The sequence below is a fragment of the Panulirus ornatus genome, chromosome 34 (assembly GCF_036320965.1).
Source record: "Panulirus ornatus isolate Po-2019 chromosome 34, ASM3632096v1, whole genome shotgun sequence".
Taxonomy (NCBI): domain Eukaryota; kingdom Metazoa; phylum Arthropoda; class Malacostraca; order Decapoda; family Palinuridae; genus Panulirus; species Panulirus ornatus.
The window spans coordinates 2772095-2792542 of NC_092257.1; the positions used below are offsets into that span (position 1 = coordinate 2772095).

The 20448-nt window shown below is 37.9% G+C and overlaps 1 protein-coding gene across 1 annotated transcript in view; it reads right to left on the reverse strand.

Annotated features, from left to right (window-relative positions):
• Nucleotides 1–3250: 3250 nt before the first annotated feature.
• Nucleotides 3251–20448, reverse strand: part of LOC139759775 (uncharacterized) — a 30223-nt gene continuing 13025 nt past the window's right edge. The window contains exons 11-21 of the mRNA XM_071682224.1: nt 19975–20097; nt 18644–18766; nt 16935–17057; nt 15042–15164; nt 13149–13271; nt 11256–11378; nt 9378–9500; nt 8462–8584; nt 7353–7475; nt 6029–6142; nt 3251–5531 (exon numbers count right to left, since the gene is read on the reverse strand). Coding sequence (XP_071538325.1) covers nt 5395–5531; nt 6029–6142; nt 7353–7475; nt 8462–8584; nt 9378–9500; nt 11256–11378; nt 13149–13271; nt 15042–15164; nt 16935–17057; nt 18644–18766; nt 19975–20097 — 1358 coding nt within the window. The 3' untranslated portion in view covers nt 3251–5394. The remainder of the gene's footprint in view (nt 5532–6028; nt 6143–7352; nt 7476–8461; nt 8585–9377; nt 9501–11255; nt 11379–13148; nt 13272–15041; nt 15165–16934; nt 17058–18643; nt 18767–19974; nt 20098–20448) is intronic.

The window sequence follows — 20448 nt, forward strand, 5'->3', positions numbered from 1 at the left end:
TTTTTCTGTTCCAACTTTTTTATAAAGTGAAAAAAATAGAAAGGCGAATGCTTCCAGCCCTCCAACCCCGCCCTTTATAAATGTACATATATAACTCAATAAGTTCCCTAGTGCACTTTCGTGGTTGCGAGGGGGCGATAGGAATAAGTAAGGGCAGACAGTGTGAACTGAGTACATGTGTATATGTGTATATGTCTGTGTGTGTATATATGTGTGTACGTTGAGATGTATAGGTGTGTATATTTGCGTGTGTGGACGTGTATGTATATACATGTGTATGTGGGTGTGTTGGGCCATTCTTTCGTCTGTTTCCTTGCGCTACCTCGCTAACGCGGGAGACAGCGAAAAAGCAAAATAAATAAATAAATAATATATATATATATATATATATATATATATATATATATATATATATATATATATATATATATATATATATATACTTATTCTCAGGAAATAAAATATTTACGACAAAACTAACCCAAGCGTTTTGATTTTGTGCCTTGTATAGAACACTGTCACATATCCACTTTATATCCATAATTTTCTTAGAGTTGAATCTCACCTCAACTTATCCAGACTAGTTCTTGTCATAAGGTTAGCTTTACCCAAAGTTACCCCTCAAATATTCTCCTGTTATGAGACTAGAGGAAATACAAGAAAAACTCTCGCTATCTGTTGTCAGCAAGTCGTTGACTTCACATAAGAAAAATATCGAACAATTGTAAATTGTTTAGAATGATTGATCATAACCAAAGAAGGAAAACAAGGAGGGAAATAGACTCTGCATTAAGACAATGACATATGTACATCCAATAACTCAAAGAGTCGGTCCCTTCCACCATCGCGTATGTATCCACACTCTCCTGTGTATATTGTCCAAACTACTTCAAGACAGACTAGAATTCTACCTGACTCCAGGAAAAAAAGAAAATCATGGAAATCAGTGAGTTTTCTTAACCCACTCGGTGACAACATACTCCATTTTTTTTCCCTCTCTCTTTCACGCCACATCCGGACTGGAACTAGATCCATGAATGATTCACATCTACTGCAGACTGTAGCGATGACGGGTGCATGAAGGAGGGAGGTGGTCCTACCTACCTGCCAGGGTACCAGCGCCACTGATGTAGACACCTTCACTGGTGTGTGTCCAGGCGCCGTCTGTGTCTGTTGTGTTCCCAGATCTGGTCAGTCCTGGAAAATTTACGTGTAACAATAATCTGATATCTTCCTGCAGTGTGTGTGTGTGTGTGTGTGTGTGTGTGTCACGGGGAGAGAGTTTTGCACTCGTGTTGCCCCGTCTCTTAATCTTGAATATCATTTACCACGTCTTTACTCCTATGTCCGTACGCGCACACATACACACACTCAAGCCTATTCAAGGTACCCAGTTTATCGATTAGCCCCTAAAGGTGGATGAACAGCTGGGTGGACAGCTATGTATAGGATAATAAACATGAATACCGTATTGACTCACATCTATATGTTGCCGTGTGAACGAGAGTCCTTGATTTGTTTATATAGACACCTTTTTTTCTCTCCCTTCTAGATGAAAATGTAATCTACGCCAACAGCGGTGTGGTTGTGCACGAACTTAGGGACTACTTGCAGGGAAACATGTAATCCTGGGGAGGTAGCGAACCCTGACACTGGCTATAAGGGTGGGTGCCAGAGCTTGTGTCCCAGGTCGTGTCGTCTGCAAGTTCCGCCCGTGTGGACTCTGTCCCTTCCTCCTGTGAAGCTTATCACACACACACGCATATATATATATATATATATATATATATATATATATATATATATATATATATATATATAGAGAGAGAGAGAGAGAGAGAGAGAGAGAGAGAGACTAAGCTGTGATTCAGAACAATGGCTGTTCATTTCTATTTCGTGAATGAAGGTAACGTGTATTAACGTAAGTTCAGAGGTGTTGTAACGCAATATTGCCAACATAGTAGACGCTTCTGATGGACTCATTTTTTTTCTATTATCATTCGTGATCATATTTTTGTTCTCTTGTTTTCTTCTTCAGAAAATACCTTCGGTATTTAGTGGAGTTTCTCTGGACATCTACGCCTGTAAATATTGTTCACTGGACTAAAGGTTACGCACATCAGTTCAAAATATCAAAGTAAAGCAACATTTTTCTTGTGGTCTTTCGTTTGTCACTTGTTTAAGTCGTCTGCATTAAAGAACAGACTCAAATGTGATTTTTCATTAACTCTTATTCCACAAGTGAACAATCTCCGTGAAGAAAAAGGACTTCGCCTCATTGAAACCAAAACGCACGCACAGCCACCACTTTGTCTCCATTAATCCTGGCAATATTAGACAAATCCAGCCTTACATAACTGATCTGATCAAGATGGTCAAAGTCCTTGATAATCTTGAACACCTGTATCAGATCACTTCTTAACCTTTTTTAAGCTGGGGGAGGGGGGTGCCATTTCGTGTGTGGCGAGGTGTCGACCGGAATGGATGAAGGCAGCAAGTATGAATATGTACATGCGTATATATGTATAAATCTGTGTAAGTATATGTATGTATACGGTGAAATGTATACGTATGTATATGTGCGTGTATGGGCGTTTATGTATATACATGTGTATGTGGGTGGGTTGGGCCTTTCTTTCGTCTGTTTCCTTGCGCTACCTCGCTAACGCGGTAGACAGCGACAAAGTATGTATTGGTTGCTCTCTGTTGTACTCTCAACATTAGTCTATGTCTTTTCTTTGTAGTAGAACGATCAAATAAACACAAGATTCAAGGTAGAGGGGCACAATGAACTGTATCAAGACTTCAGATGGTGTTTCGTTTTGCCAATGATATTGTTAACATTTTCCAGCTCTCAGAAAATTAGTGAGAGATGAAGGCTATCACACGAAGGCTATATAAAACTTAACACAGTTGTTCGAATATTATGTCCTCACGATTCCCATTAGTATCATAACTATGAGGCTTCACCAGTATTGCTAAAAGCTATTGTTTTCACTCTCATTCACACAGGGAAGTTCACGTGTGCTCATGATACCCCTCTTCCAGTTCACGTAGTGGATCGCCAAGTGCACCACTGGAACATCTTTTGATGGATGTCAGTCTGTGGGACTCACAGGTTCCCGGCCTCACCCCGCTAGAGGGCAGTAAAGGCAAAGATGCACACCTCTTCTGGCCGAATATGCAATCCGGTATTTCCATATCAACTCTTGTTTGTCTAGTTTCGTCAGAGGATACTGAAAGGACATAGTTCATTCTGCTCATTTATTGACAACGACAAAATCAACAATAGTAGAATACTCAACACAAAAAACGCATTGCGTGCTGGGGCATCTCATAAAAAACGCATTGCGTGCTGGGGCATCGCATAAAAAACGCATTGCGTGCTAAGGCATCTCATAAAAAACGCATTGCGTGCTGGGGCATCGCATAAAAACAGACTCGTGAAAAGCGTATAGCCATTAAATGCTTCTGAGATGAGACAGATATTTATAATCTCCAGATAACTGCAACAAGGAATAAAGCTTTACTGTATATAAAAATCATAAACACAACTTTAGGTACAGAAAAAACAACAACAACAACATGAGATTAAAAGATATACCTAAATATCTCAAATTCCTTACAAAGTGTTCACATTAAAGTAGTGATCTTTCGACAAGATTCACCTTGTGGTTGGTTTCCTAAATTGATCATTGACGTCTACCAGCTGGCTCCAAGGATGCGCTCCTTCTGATAGCGAGGAAATGAAGGGGGTTATCGTGGAGGGAGATTATTTCATGTGAATGGGATTTCCATTTCATAGTCTCGCCAAATTTGACTTTTTTCTAGTAGTGTAACCTCGAATAAGTCAAGTCCATTAACACTTATATACACACATACAATGTGTGTATGTGTGTGTGTTACCGGACACAGCGTGCTCGAGGTGACGTCGTGAGCGAAAAGTTATCTTTGGTGAGGTTGCATCAAAGGGATATATATATATATAGTCTCGTCAAAGTCATCGCACTTCAAAGGAGTCTTTATTTCCCTGCTTGTGGAAGTAGCGCAGCCTTGGGCTGCAGGAGACTTTAGCATGAGGCCCTGGGTAAGACCAGGACTCCTTCGTAGAAAATGGTCCTCCTCCGTCTGGGATTTTAGCCAATATCTTATCGTACAGTAGTCTTCGTCATGCTTAAGGTCATTCTAAGGGTGTGGCATGAGTCTTTATTCGGTAAAAACTACCTTCATTTGACTTTTCTGTTCCATTCTCTCTCTCTCTCTCTCTCTCTCTCTCTCTCTCTCTCTCTCTCTCTCTCTCTCTCTCTCTCTCTCTCTCTCTCTAATACACAGCTTCCTCTCCAGGCAGTCGTTTCAGTCTTCGCTAATGGAGCGACTTTCACTTCTCATGGTATCAGTAGTGGCGGCTATCACGGCTCTGTTCTACCACTTACCCTCCATCTCTCCATGAGCATTCTTATTTCTTCAAACATTAGCCTTATTTACTCCTTTGCCGGTGTTTCCCAACCTCATGTTTCAACTCTCCTTTCCGCTTCTCGTTTGCTTCTGCCGCGCAAAACATATTTCCTAGTTCAGAACTGCGCAGCGTTTCTTTCTAAGCATTACTCGTTACCTATTAACTTTCAAACCTGCTGGGCTAAATCTCCAATCTATTCTCGCTACCCCGCATCATGATTGCCACAAAATATGCTTTCCCAAGGCCGGAGCTCCGACGGAGGGGCAATGATCATAGTCCTTGTGAGCAGCTATACCCTATTTACTAGGATCTTATTCCCCCTCCTTATGGAGTACTGGAGTGGTGTTCTCATAAGTGAGATGGTTTCTCCGTCACGTCATTATTACCAAGAGTGTTATTAACAGTCCATCTTCTTGTTCATTCTGCAGCTATCACCTCTTTTCTCTCGTCCCTTTCCATCCACCGTGATGTTGTTGGCCACTCCTGGTTCTGTAGATGCTTCGTCTTGCTGTGTCCCTGTCACGTGTGTCTGGCTGCTGCTTCCCATAGCTTCTGTGTGGCGATCATCACACGAGGATTGGCCGTTGCCATACCTCCCCTTTTGCCTTGAGGGCGCAGTTGCGGAATTCTTCTCTTTCTTTCGTTTGCTCTTATTTCATATAAATTTTTCTACGTTTCAGGGTCAGGTCTACAAAATCTAAGGATTTATAGTTTATCTCATTCATTTTCCTGAACTCATTTTTCTCTCACTCGGGGTGGCCATGACTAAAGCATGTTTCTATCTATGTCAGGTTGGCTGCTACATAAAAAGTATACATACTGTCTATCTTATCCTCAGCACACAAGTAAAAATTATCTCCTAAATCCACTTATTCATTTTTTCTCAAAAGAATTCTCTTGTAATACGATGTGAACGATGTTTTTAGACTATCTATCTTTCAAGCAGGATTCCTGCTAGGCACACAGCACTTGCACATTGAGCACCCAGCGTTGCCCATGTCGGTATCTGAGGCATCACACGTTGTCTTACAAATGCCTCCTTTATTTATACATCCTGTGGCAGGAGCGCATGTAGCTGAAAAGGTCATAAATGAAAGTTTTCGTTACTTTAGTACAAAAAATAATAAATAACTGAAGACAATATATTACTTTAAGATATGATATAGTCAAAGCTAAAATGTGATTATGATGATTTATCCAAAACCTAAAGTATTAGGTTGCTTCAGTTAAGATTCACCAAAACCTAAAAGCTTAAGTTAACCTAAGATACGATTTACTCACAAATGAAAGCATTAGGTTACTTTAAGATATGATTACTCACAATGGAGAAGATCAGGTTACTTTGAAATATGATTTACTCATAAAGGGGAACATTAGGTTACTTTGAAATATGATTTACTCATGAAGGGGAACATTAGGTTACTTTGAAATATGATTTACTCATAAAGGGGAACATTAGGTTACTTTGAAATATGATTTACTCATAAAGGGGAACGTTAGGTTACTTTAAGATAGTATTTACTCACAAAGAAAAGCATTGGGTTACTTTAAGATTTAATTTGCCCATAATACCTGTTGGCATGCAACATGTACATCCGGTGCAGCCGCTGCCTAATGCATTCTCGTCCGTTGAACATGACGCCCTGCATGTACCTCCACCGCCAGCACATCCCGAGTCTTTGCAGGCTGTAACACCATAGGTAATGTATGTTTGGTACATTTTCAGTTGTGGTAGTTTCTTAAGAATTACTATTGATTACTAGTTCGGGAGTACAGTGTTAGTAGTAGTAGTTGTAGTTGTTGTTGCAGTGATAGTATCATTATTAATAGTAGTAGGAGGGGGGAGGGGGAGGAGCAGCAGCAGCAATAAAAGTAGTAGAGGTAGTAGTAGTAGTAATAGTAGTAGTAATAGTAGTAAGGTAGCAAAGGTAGAAAATATGCATGGAAAATTAGATGTTACAATGCAGGAAATATTCAGGGTGTAATGTTCATGAAACTTAATATAAAAGTAACCTGAAAAATATTCTTGTTCCTTAGAGAATGCAAAATGGCTATGCCTTTTAAAGGCAGTGGAGGCCATTCGTAACCTCTTATTCCTGGAGAACTTTTTGAAAAAGAAACGTAAAAAGAAACTTTTCTAAGTCTTGTGTTTGCCTTAACAAATGAACAAAAAGGTGACTGAAAAATTGAATATTGTTCTTCATACCAAATATCATGAAATCATCAGTAGTTCATGAAGGCGATATTTCTGAATATCACTATGTGAGAACTGCCCTCACCATCATCACTATGTTAGAACTGCCCTCACCATCATCACTATGTTAGAACTGCCCTCACCATCATCACTATGTTAGAACTGCCCTCACCATCATCACTATGTGAGAACTGTCCTCACCATCATCACTATGTGAGAACTGTCTTCACCTTCATCACTATGTGAGAACTGTCCTCACCATCATCACTATGTGAGAACTGTCTTCACCTTCATCACTATGTGAGAACTGTCCTCACCATCATCACTATGTGAGAACTGTCCTCACCATCATCACTATGTGAGAACTGTCTTCACCTTCATCACTATGTGAGAACTGCCCTCACCTTCATCACTATGTGAGAGCTGTCCTAACCACCATCACTATGTGAGAACTGTCCTTCAAGAGTTCTTTTGTCATTTCTTGAAAAAGATCATGTGACATACGAAAAAATATCAGGTCAAGAAAGCTGTGTTTCCCATGATCCGACGAGATTTCTTGAAGATTGTGTATAAACGTTTACCGTTCATGAACAGATCACAAAAGCTTATATCCAACGGCGAGGGTCATTCTAACCAAGAAAACCAAGAAAAATAAGGTAATCTCGCCGTCACGTAAGTCCTTGAAATTCTTTCACCACAAACCTGGTTTTGGAACACAACAGGTACAGCCGTCGCCTGTGCAACCTGCAGCAGACGCATCCTCGTTCAAGGCACAAGCTGAACGGCAGGTACCTCCTGTTTTCACGCAGCCGTAATCCTTGCACACTGCAACAAATGTAGAAAAAAGGACTGTGATACAGTGTTAGCTTTTCCTCAAGGAGAATTACAAGGGACATGTCAACAGCAGTGCAATAACGCCCTTTTTGTGTACAAAATACATTTGAAAGCTGGTAGTAGGATAGTGGCCTTTATTGACTATTATATCACCAAATAGGAAACAAACACGAAGTGTCCCTCCTCTGTCATATGACCAGGGGGAAGAAAAAGGTTTTGATTCCTTGACAAATCTGTGTATTAGTTTATCCATGCTAATTGTCAAGAAACGTACAGACATCACATTTGTCCGTGTCTTAAAACGATATCTACAGGAAGGTTTGTATGGTAGAGGTGCCTACATTTACAATCCATTCGTTGGTAATCATCATGCTCCACTTGACAGTTTCTTTACATAAACTCTCCAATCAGTTTTAACCTGTCACTCTCCACCCGCCACTTCCCCTTCCGCTATTGCCTTCAGCTTCATTCAAGTGTCCCTCCACCTCTGCCTTCAGCTTCGTTCACGTGTCCCTTCACCTTCATTCTATACCCTTCTATACATTGCATCCCCTTTCCTCTGTCCCTCACCTTCCGTTGCTCTGCTTTTTCGTATTTCTCTAAGCTGTTCTTCAAGATTTCTCTAGCCATCACTTTTCACCTCGAGACTCGCTGGTACTAGCTCAGAGGAAAAGTACCGAGTTTCTTATCTTCGACTCCACAAGAGAACTCCAGGCAAAAGCAACTTGTTTATACTGATTGCAACAAAAGTGTTTGCTTGCAAATGGTTACTGAGAAATTCACGTGTCTTCTTAACACCAGACACGATGCTAGATTATGCACGTGGAAAGATCACCATCGAGGAAGTGAAGTGGTTTAGATATTCGTGAGTGGATTTGGCAGAGGATGGAACCATGGAAGCAGAAATGAATCATAGGGTGGGGGAGGGGGCGAAAATTCTGGGAGCGTTGAAAAATGTATGGAAGTTTGGTACAAACCTGGTTGTCTAGTGCAGCACACACAGTTATCGCCCATGCAGCCGACAGCAGAGGCATCTTCAGTAGATGTGCAAGCGTCCCTACAGGTTCCTCCTTTAGCCACACACCCGTCATCCGTACAAACTGCGAGAGATTTAGTAACGTTATTCTATGCGACTAATGCTATTTCATTAGCATTATTCCAAGCGTTGTTCCTGAGGAAAATGAGCAAGCAACTGTTGTAATCATAAAGAGGAAAAAAGTCTGATCAAACTCGATGCAAACTGACGGATCTACGATGAATATCTTAATAATACCGTATCAGAAATCAAAAGGTCAAGCTTTTCAAGAATGATTCAGTTTTTCCTGAAAAGTTTCAAAGGGAGTTCCGTGAATCTTGACTCTGTTGGACCGTCAAATACATGGAAATCTCGAACATATGTTCTGGTAAATACTAACAACTTATTGTCGTATCATTTCTTATATGCAGAGATATAAGAGAATAACACATCACATAAAAAAATCATATGATCTTTGAGTCTTGAAATATCTAGAGAAAAGCAATAAGTATCAACGTATATTATCCCTGGGGATAGGGGAGAAAGAATACTTCCCACGTATTCCCTGCGTGTCGTAGAAGGCGACTAAAAGGGGAGGAAGCGGGGGGCTGGAAATCCTCCCCTCTCGGTTTTTTTTTTTTCAATTTTCCAAAAGAAGGGACAGAGAAGGGGGCCAGGTGAGGATATTCCCTCAAAGGTCCAGTCCTCTGTTCTTAACGCAACCTCGCTAACGCGGGAGAATAGTATGAAAAGAAATCAACGTCAGTGATTTAATAACTAAGAATTTGTTTAATCTTGCCCCTATTAGGTAGGCATTACGTTAATGTACATGTTATAAAATCAATTAAATTCTTTTTCATATATCACTTGGTACAAACCTGGTATTGGAGTGCAACAGACACAGCCTTTGCCTGTACAGCCACTGGTAGATGCAACCTCATTCGATCCACATGCTTCTCTACAAGTCCCTTTCTTAGCCGCGCAACCGTCATCTTTACACACTGGAATAGATCTTGATAATTTTACTGAACATAGTAGTTGCTTTTTTTCCTTCCTTATTTTCCCCTCCCTCATGCAGGATTTATAAGTAGTCTTTACAAAAAGGACAGAAAAAAAAGAAGGTAATCATGATAGTAAAGTCATAATATGCTATAGCAAAATTAGTGGGAAAACACTTACATATCATTTTATTCATTCCTGTCGCTAATAATGACAAAAAGCGAAAAAGTAAAGAGGACAGATTTCACAGGTGAATGTGAAATGTCGTTTTTGTCTTTAATTCCATAGAAAACTTCTGTGACTTTCCTCATCTAATGTCAAATCATCAAAAGTACAGATTGTTTTCCACACCTTTCCTAATATGGGACAAGTGGAGATGATAGATTAGAGAAAATCCTGCTAAACCAAATCAATAGAAAAGGAACATATGATCCCTTTACATTATACATTGTATAAGAAGAGGGATTCACCGACCTGCATGTAGAAATACGTCATATTGGCAAAATGTTGTCCTTACCAAGCCACTTTATAAAAGATTTTTTAGAACTGCATTTGTTAAATGGGATGAATGACATAAGTGCAAGGGCTTCCCTCAGAATCTATACCATTCCAAATCATTTCAATTTGTTTATCATAGAATATATTTCTAGTGTCTAGCCTAAAGATACTGTACTTTCTTTTATAATGTATAAATGTATGTATGGCTCCGATATTGTGATTCTAAACTCTTTGAAATAATCAAAGAAGCAAGAGTAAGAGAGAAATGTCATTGATATATAGGATAAATCTTGAAAAAGTGGTGAAACTGGGTTCTAGTTTTACAGAAACTCTTGATCATTATCCACTGATGAGTATATTCTCGAGTAAGAACATTAATAAGCTAGACTTTCCAAAATATGAATAACACATGCATGAGATATCCTAGATATTCAGCGAGATCCTGCAAAAGAAATGAATATCCATTGACAGTACAAATATCCGAATCACAGTGGAATATCAGGCACATTTGCAGGAATATTCACTATAAAGGTGACAGTAACGTGCTTGTGCACAAAACAGACATTTTAAACAAAAACCACTTTCATAAAAATATATGAGGATATACGTAAGTGAGCTAAGAGGCTGTATGCACTTTTTCCGCCCCGTGTGCGTGAGGACTACGTTAAAGATATGAGGTTGAGAGACAATTGTAATGGGTTCTTTTAGTTGGATGTGTGTTGTAATGATGTGCGATGCCTCAGAGGACAGGACTCCATTATATTTCAAGCAGCTGAACACCTTTAGACTCGTGGATGTGTGATAATACCTGGCCTTAGAGTTACTCAGGTCACTAATAACTTACACTTAAGTCTAAAGGAATAACAAATTTGATATCCTAGATATTCGGTGGAATCCTCTGCAAATAATTCATATCCTTTGAAAACAAAACTATCAGAACACCACTGGTATTTTCACATTGAATCTTCCATTAATCTTAAGTTTCTGCGATACAGTAGTCTATAAGGAATGGAAAATCGTTATTGTTTAATATGATTATCATCATATTTCTGATATTTGTAAATTTCTGTTGATACTAACTGACGAGTTTTTGAAATGCAACAAACACAGGATGATCACTTGCAAGCACCGTATGTGCGATGTTCGCCCAGAACACAAGCTTTTTTGCAACTATAAGACAGCCATCTTTCTCTAATACGACATTAAAGTGAGTATATTCACGCTATATATTTCCTTGCTCATACTTTTAGATTACGTACCTGATACTGAGATGCAACACGTACAGCCCGCGCCTATGCAGCCAGCCTTGGAAACGGCCTCATGCAAAGCACAAGTTGTCTTGCAGGTGCCTCCCGCAGCCACGCAGCCGTGATCGCTGCAAGCTGCAAGAGTATTGGTAAGTTTTTATGATATATTGTGTTAGCTCTCATTCCCTCAGTATTATAGGTATTATTATTGATAATTGCGCCCAGCCAATACTTTTGGCGGGATGGTACTTATTGTTTTGTATACAATATTGTACAGATTACTACATTGATGTAATGATAATAGGCGAGAGAGTGAAGGGGACGGAATTCACAGGTGAGTGCGAGACGTCTTTCTTGTTTAACTTCTTAAAAAGTGTGACTTTCCTCATCTATTATCACATTCTCAAAAGTGCAATTCTTTTTATGTATAGCTTCACCATGTGTCGGACAACTGAATATAATAAAGAAAATAATGCTTAAGCAAATCAATAGAAAAGGAACATATGATCCCATAACTTTATACAATTCAAAAGAAGCGTGATTCACAAACATGCATGTCGGGATGCGTCATATTGGAGAAATGGTGTCTTTCCCCAGTCACTTTATGAGAAATTGTTAGAACTGCGTTGGGCAAACAGTATGAAAGACAATTGCATGCGCTCCCCTCAATATCTATACCACACCATATTATATAACTCTTTTATATGAATGAAATATATTTCTTGAGTGTAGTCTTAAAACACTGTACTTTCTATTATGATGTGATATCAGATCTGTGATTGTGATCTTGTAGATTCTAACCCCTTGGAATAATCAGAGAGGCAAGAATAAGAAAGAACTGTCATTAACAAATGAGATGCATTGTGAAAAAGTCGTGAAACTTCTAAAGTGAAAATTCTAAAGTAAGAACATTAATAAGCTACAATTTCCAAAAGATGAATGATATATACATAAGATATCCCAAATATTCAGTGAAATCCTGCAAAAGATAAGTAATATATACATAAGATATCCTAAATATTCAGTGAAATCCTGCAAAAGATAAGTAATATATACATAAGAAATCCTAAATATTCAGTGAAATCCTGCAAAAGAAATGAATATCCATTGACAGTAGAAATACCTGAATCACAGTAAAATATCAGACACATTTGTAGTAATATTCACTGTAAAGGTGACAGAAATTTGCTTGTGCACAAAAGACATTTTAAACAAAAACCATTATCATAAAATGATATGAGAATATACGTGAGTCAGCTTGGAGGCTGTGTGCACTTTTTTCCGCCCCGTGTGCGTGAGGACGACTTTAAAGATATGAGGTTGATAGACAAGTGTAATGGGTTCTTTTAGTTGGATGTGTGTTGTAATGAAGATGTGCGATGCCTCAGAGGACAGGACTTCCATTATATGGCAATTACCTGAACACCTTTAGACTCGTGGACATGTAATAATACCTGGCCTTAGTTTTACTAAGATCACTAATGGTTTACACTTCAGTGTAAAATAAAAACAAATTTGATATCCTAGATATTCGATGGAATCTTTTGAAAGAAATTCATATCCTTTGAAAACAAAAATATCAAAACACCACAGGGGATTGTTTTCGCACTGAATCTACCATTAATCTTAAGTTTCTGTAATACAATAGTCTATGGGGAATGGAAAATCGTTATTGTTCAATATGATTGTCATCAAATTTCTTTTATTTGCGACTTTCTGTTGAAACTAACTAATCTGTTTCTGGAATGCAACAAACACAGGATGATCACTTACACGCACCGTGGAATGTTCGCCCAGGACACAAGCTTTCTTGCAACTATAAGACAGCCATCTTTCTCTAATACGACATTAAAGTGAGTATATTCACGCTATATATTTCCTTGCTCATACTTTGAAAGTACGTACCTGATATTGGGATGCAACACGTACAGCCCGCGCCTATGCAGCCAGCCTTGGAAACGGCCTCATGCAAAGCACAAGTTGTCTTGCAGGTGCCTCCCGCAGCCACGCAGCCGTGATCGGTGCAAACTGCAAGAGAATTGGTAAGTTTTTATGATATATTGTTTTAGCTCTCATTCCCTCAGTATTATAGGTATTATTATTGATAATTGCGCCCAGCCAGTACTTTTGGCGGGATGGTACTTATTGTTTTGTATACAATATTGTACAGATTACTACATTGATGTAATGATAATAGGCGAGAGAGTGAAGGGGACGGAATTCACAGGTGAGTGCGAGACGTCTTTCTTGTTTAACTTCTTAAAAAGTGTGACTTTCCTCATCTATTATCACATTCTCAAAAGTGCAATTCTTTTTATGTATAGCTTCACCATGTGTCGGACAACTGAATATAATAAAGAAAATAATGCTTAAGCAAATCAATAGAAAAGGAACATATGATCCCATAACTTTATACAATTCAAAAGAAGCGTGATTCACAAACATGCATGTCGGGATGCGTCATATTGGAGAAATGGTGTCTTTCCCCAGTCACTTTATGAGAAATTGTTAGAACTGCGTTGGGCAAACAGTATGAAAGACAATTGCATGCGCTCCCCTCAATATCTATACCACACCATATTATATAACTCTTTTATATGAATGAAATATATTTCTTGAGTGTAGTCTTAAAACACTGTACTTTCTATTATGATGTGATATCAGATCTGTGATTGTGATCTTGTAGATTCTAACCCCTTGGAATAATCAGAGAGGCAAGAATAAGAAAGAACTGTCATTAACAAATGAGATGCATTGTGAAAAAGTCGTGAAACTTCTAAAGTGAAAATTCTAAAGTAAGAACATTAATAAGCTACAATTTCCAAAAGATGAATGATATATACATAAGATATCCCAAATATTCAGTGAAATCCTGCAAAAGATAAGTAATATATACATAAGATATCCTAAATATTCAGTGAAATCCTGCAAAAGATAAGTAATATATACATAAGAAATCCTAAATATTCAGTGAAATCCTGCAAAAGAAATGAATATCCATTGACAGTAGAAATACCTGAATCACAGTAAAATATCAGACACATTTGTAGTAATATTCACTGTAAAGGTGACAGAAATTTGCTTGTGCACAAAAGACATTTTAAACAAAAACCATTATCATAAAATGATATGAGAATATACGTGAGTCAGCTTGGAGGCTGTGTGCACTTTTTTCCGCCCCGTGTGCGTGAGGACGACTTTAAAGATATGAGGTTGATAGACAAGTGTAATGGGTTCTTTTAGTTGGATGTGTGTTGTAATGAAGATGTGCGATGCCTCAGAGGACAGGACTTCCATTATATGGCAATTACCTGAACACCTTTAGACTCGTGGACATGTAATAATACCTGGCCTTAGTTTTACTAAGATCACTAATGGTTTACACTTCAGTGTAAAATAAAAACAAATTTGATATCCTAGATATTCGAAGGAATCTTTTGAAAGAAATTCATATCCTTTGAAAACAAAAATATCAAAACACCACAGGGGATTGTTTTCGCACTGAATCTACCATTAATCTTAAGTTTCTGTAATACAATAGTCTATGGGGAATGGAAAATCGTTATTGTTCAATATGATTGTCATCAAATTTCTTTTATTTGCGACTTTCTGTTGAAACTAACTAATCTGTTTCTGGAATGCAACAAACACAGGATGATCACTTACACGCACCGTGGAATGTTCGCCCAGGACACAAGCTTTCTTGCAACTATAAGATAGCCATCTTTCTCTAATATGACATTAAAGTGAGTATATTCACGCTATATATTTCCTTGCTCATACTTTGAAAGTACGTACCTGATATTGGGATGCAACACGTACAGCCCGCGCCTATGCAGCCAGCCTTGGAAACGGCCTCATGCAAAGCACAAGTTGTCTTGCAGGTGCCTCCCGCAGCCACGCAGCCGTGATCGGTGCAAACTGCAAGAGAATTGGTAAGTTTTTATGATATATTGTTTTAGCTCTCATTCCCTCAGTATTATAGGTATTATTATTGATAATTGCGCCCAGCCAGTACTTTTGGCGGGATGGTACTTATTGTTTTGTATACAATATTGTACAGATTACTACATTGATGTAATGATAATAGGCGAGAGAGTGAAGGGGACGGAATTCACAGGTGAGTGCGAGACGTCTTTCTTGTTTAACTTCTTAAAAAGTGTGACTTTCCTCATCTATTATCACATTCTCAAAAGTGCAATTCTTTTTATGTATAGCTTCACCATGTGTCGGACAAGTGAAGATGATAAAGAAAATCATGCTTAAACAAATTGATAGAAAAGGAACATATGATCCCATAACTTTATACAATTCAAAAGAAGCGTGATTCACAAACATGCATGTCGGGATGCGTCATATTGGAGAAATGGTGTCTTTCCCCAGTCACTTTATGAGAAATTGTTAGAACTGCGTTGGGCAAACAGTATGAAAGACAATTGCATGCGCTCCCCTCAATATCTATACCACACCATATTATATAACTCTTTTATATGAATGAAATATATTTCTTGAGTGTAGTCTTAAAACACTGTACTTTCTATTATGATGTGATATCAGATCTGTGATTGTGATCTTGTAGATTCTAACCCCTTGGAATAATCAGAGAGGCAAGAATAAGAAAGAACTGTCATTAACAAATGAGATGCATTGTGAAAAAGTCGTGAAACTTCTAAAGTGAAAATTCTAAAGTAAGAACATTAATAAGCTACAATTTCCAAAAGATGAATGATATATACATAAGATATCCCAAATATTCAGTGAAATCCTGCAAAAGATAAGTAATATATACATAAGATATCCTAAATATTCAGTGAAATCCTGCAAAAGATAAGTAATATATACATAAGAAATCCTAAATATTCAGTGAAATCCTGCAAAAGAAATGAATATCCATTGACAGTAGAAATACCTGAATCACAGTAAAATATCAGACACATTTGTAGTAATATTCACTGTAAAGGTGACAGAAATTTGCTTGTGCACAAAAGACATTTTAAACAAAAACCATGATCATAAAAAGATATGAGGATATACGTGAGTCAGCTTGGAGGCTGTGTGCACTTTTTTCCGCCCCGTGTGCGTGAGGACGACTTTAAAGATATGAGGTTGATAGACAAGTGTAATGGGTTCTTTTAGTTGGATGTGTGTTGTAATCAAGATGTGCGATGACTCAGAGGACAGGACTTCCATTATATGGCAATTACCTGAACACCTTTAGACTCGTGGACATGTAATAATACCTGGCCTTAGTTTTACTAAGATCACTAATGGTTTACACTTCAGTGTAAAATAAAAACAAATTTGATATCCTAGATATTCGAAGGAATCTTTTGAAAGAAATTCATATCCTTTGAAAACAAAAATATCAAAACGCCACAGGGGATTGTTTTCGCACTGAATCTACCATTAATCTTAAGTTTCTGTAATACAATAGTCTATGGGGAATGGAAAATCGTTATTGTTCAATATGATTGTCATCAAATTTCTTTTATTTGCGACTTTCTGTTGAAACTAACTAATCTGTTTCTGGAATGCAACAAACACAGGATGATCACTTACACGCACCGTGGAATGTTCGCCCAGGACACAAGCTTTCTTGCAACTATAAGATAGCCATCTTTCTCTAATATGACATTAAAGTGAGTATATTCACGCTATATATTTCCTTGCTCATACTTTGAAAGTACGTACCTGATATTGGGATGCAACACGTACAGCCCGCGCCTATGCAGCCAGCCTTGGAAACGGCCTCATGCAAAGCACAAGTTGTCTTGCAGGCGCCTCCCGCAGCCACGCAGCCGTGATCGGTGCAAACTGCAAGAGCATTGGTAAGTTTTTATAACATAGTGTTAGCTCTTATTGCCTCAGTATTATAGGTAATATTATTGATAATTGCGCCCAACCAATACTTTTAGCGGTATGGTACTTGTTGCTTTGTATTCATTATTGTACAGATTACTATATTGATGTAATGACAATAGGCGAGAGAGTAAAGGGGACAGAATTCACAGGTGAATGCGAGATGTCCTTCTTGTTTAACTTCTTAGAAAACTGTGACTTTCCTCGTCCTGTGTCACATTCTCAATAGTGCAATTTTCTTTTATATATATAGCTTCTCCATGTGTCGGACAAGTGAAGATGATAAAGAAAATCATGCTTAAACAAATTGATAGAAAAGGAACATATGATCCCATAACTTTATACAATTCAAAAGAAGCGTGATTCACAAACGTGCATGTAGGGATGCGTCATATAGGGGGAAATGGTGTCTTTCCCCAGTCACTTTATGAGAAATACTTTTATATGAAGGAAATATATTTCTTGGGTGTTGTCTTAAAACATTGTACTTTCTAATATGATGTGATAACGAATTTGTGATTGTGATATTGTAGATCCTAATCCCCTTGGAATAATCAGAGAGGCAAGAATAAGAAAGAACTGTCATTAATATATGAGATGCATCGAGAAAAAGTGGTGAAATTGGGTTCTAGTTTTACCGAAACTCTTGATCATCATCCACTGATGAGTATATTCTAGAGTAAGAACATTAATAAGCTACAATTTCCAAAAGATAAATAATGTATACATTAGATATCCTAAATATTCAGTGAAATCCTGCAAAAGAAATAAATATCCATCGACAGTAGAAATATCTGAATCACAGTGAAATATGTGACTCATTTGTAGTAATATTCACTGTGAAGGTGACAGAAATTTACTTGTGCACAAAAGACATTTTAAACAAAAAACATTTTCATAAAAAGATACGAGGATACATGTGAGTGAACTAAGAGGCTGACTCACTTGATCCACCCCGTGTGCGTGAGGACTGCGTTGAAAAAAAAAAAAGACGTTGATAGACAAGTGTAATGGGCTCATTTAGTTGGATGTGTGTTGTAATGAAGATGTGTGATGGCTCAAAGGACAGGACTTCCATTACATTCAAAGTAACTGGCCTTAGTTTCACTCAGCTCACTAATAGTTTACACTTTAGTGTTAAATAAAAACAAATTTGATATCCTAGATATTCGATGGAATCCTTTGAAAGAAATTCATATCCTTTGTAAACAAAAATATCAGAACACAACAGGGGATCGTTTTGACATTGAATCTTCCATTAATCTTAAGTTTCTGCAATACATACTCTATATGGAATGAAAATTCGTTGTTTGATATGATTGTGTCATGAAATTTCTTTTGTTTGTGATATTCTGTTGATACTAACTTGTTTCTGAAATGCAACAAGCTTAGGATGATCACTTACAAGCGCCGTATGTGGAATGTTCGCCCAGAACACAAGCCTTCTTGCAACTACAAGATAGCCATTTCATTCTAATACGACAATAAGGTGCGCATATTCACGCTATATATTTCTTTGCTCATACTTTTAAAGTACGTACCTGATATTGGCGTACAACACGTACAGCCCACGCCTATGCAGCCAGCTTTGGAAGCAACCTCATGCAAGGCACAAGTAGTCTTGCAGGCGCCTCCCGCAGCCACGCAACCGTGATCGCTGCAAACTGCAAGAGAATTGGTAAGTTTTTAGAATAATGTGTTTGCTCTTTTTGCCTCAGTATTATAGGTAATATTATTAATAATTGCGCCCAACCAATACTTTTGGCGGAATGGCTCATATTACAGTGGTAATGGCAAAAGTTTAAGAAATACTTGTTGTTTTGTATACAGTATTGTATGAATTACTGTATTGATGTAATGACAATAGACGAAAGAGTGAAGGGGACAGAATTCACAGATGAATGCAAAATGTCTCTCTTGCTTTCCTCATCTATTGTCACATTCTCAAAAGTGCAGTTTTTTACATATCGCATCTCCATGTGTTGGACGAGTGAAGATGATATTTTAAAGACAATCATGCTAAAACAAATCAGTAGAAAAGGAACATATGATCCCTTAACCTTATAGACTTGAAAAGAAGCGGGATTAACAAACGTGCATGTAGGGATGCGTCATACTGGAGAATCTGTGTCTTTTCCCAGCCACTTTATGAGAAATTGTTAGAACTGCGTTGGGAAAACAGGATGAGACATAATCGCATGTGCTTCCTTCAGTATCCATATCATTCCATATATCATCTCTTTATATGAATGAAATATATTTCTTGAATGTAGTGGTAAACCTTGTACTTTTATGATGTGGTAACAAATCTGTGATTGTGATGATGTAGTAATGAAGATGTGCGATGCCACAGAGGACAAGACTTCCATTATGTTTCAAGCAGCTGAACACCTTTAGACTCGTGGACGTGTGATAATACCTGGCCTTAGAGTTACTCAGATCACTAATAGCTTACACTCAGTCTAAAGAAAAAACAAATTTGATATCCTCGATATTCGGTGGAATCCTTTGAAAGAAATTCTTATCCTTTGAAAACAAAAATATCAGAACACAACAGGAAATTGTTTTCACATTGAATCTACCATTAATCTTAAGTTTCTGTGATATAGTAGTCTATAAGAAATGAGAATTCATTATTGTTTAAACTGATTATCATCCAATTTTTGTTATTTGTGATTTTCTGTTGATACTTACTAACCTTTCTCTGGAATGCAACAATCACAGGATGCTTCCTAACATGCACCGTATGTAGAATGTTCACCAGAACACAAGCTTTCTTGCAACTATCAGATAGCCATCTCTCTCTAATACGACATTAAAGTGAGCATATTCACGCAATGTATTCCCTTGCTTATGCTTTTAGATTACGTACCTGATACTGAGATGCAACACGTACAGCCCGCGCCTATGCAGCCAGCCTTGGAAGGAGCCTCATGCAAGGCACAAGTTGTCTTGCAGGTGCCTCCCGCAGCCACGCAGCCGTGATCGCTGCAAACTGCAAGAGAATTGGTAAGTTTTTAGAATACTGTGTTAGCTCTTTTTGCCTTAGTATTATAGGTAAGATTATTGATAATTGCGCCCAACCAATACTTTTGGCGATATGGATCATTTTACAGTGGTAATGACAACAGTTTAAGAAGTTCTTGTTGTTTTGTATACAGTATTGTATAGATTACTGTAATGATGTAATGACAATAGGCTAGAGTATGAAGGGAAAGGAATTCACAGGTGAATGCGAAAAGTCTTTCTTGTTTAATTTCTCAGAAAACTGTGACGTTTCTCATTTATTATCACATTCTTAAAAGTGCAATTTCTTGCATATCGCTTCTCCATATGTCGGACAAGT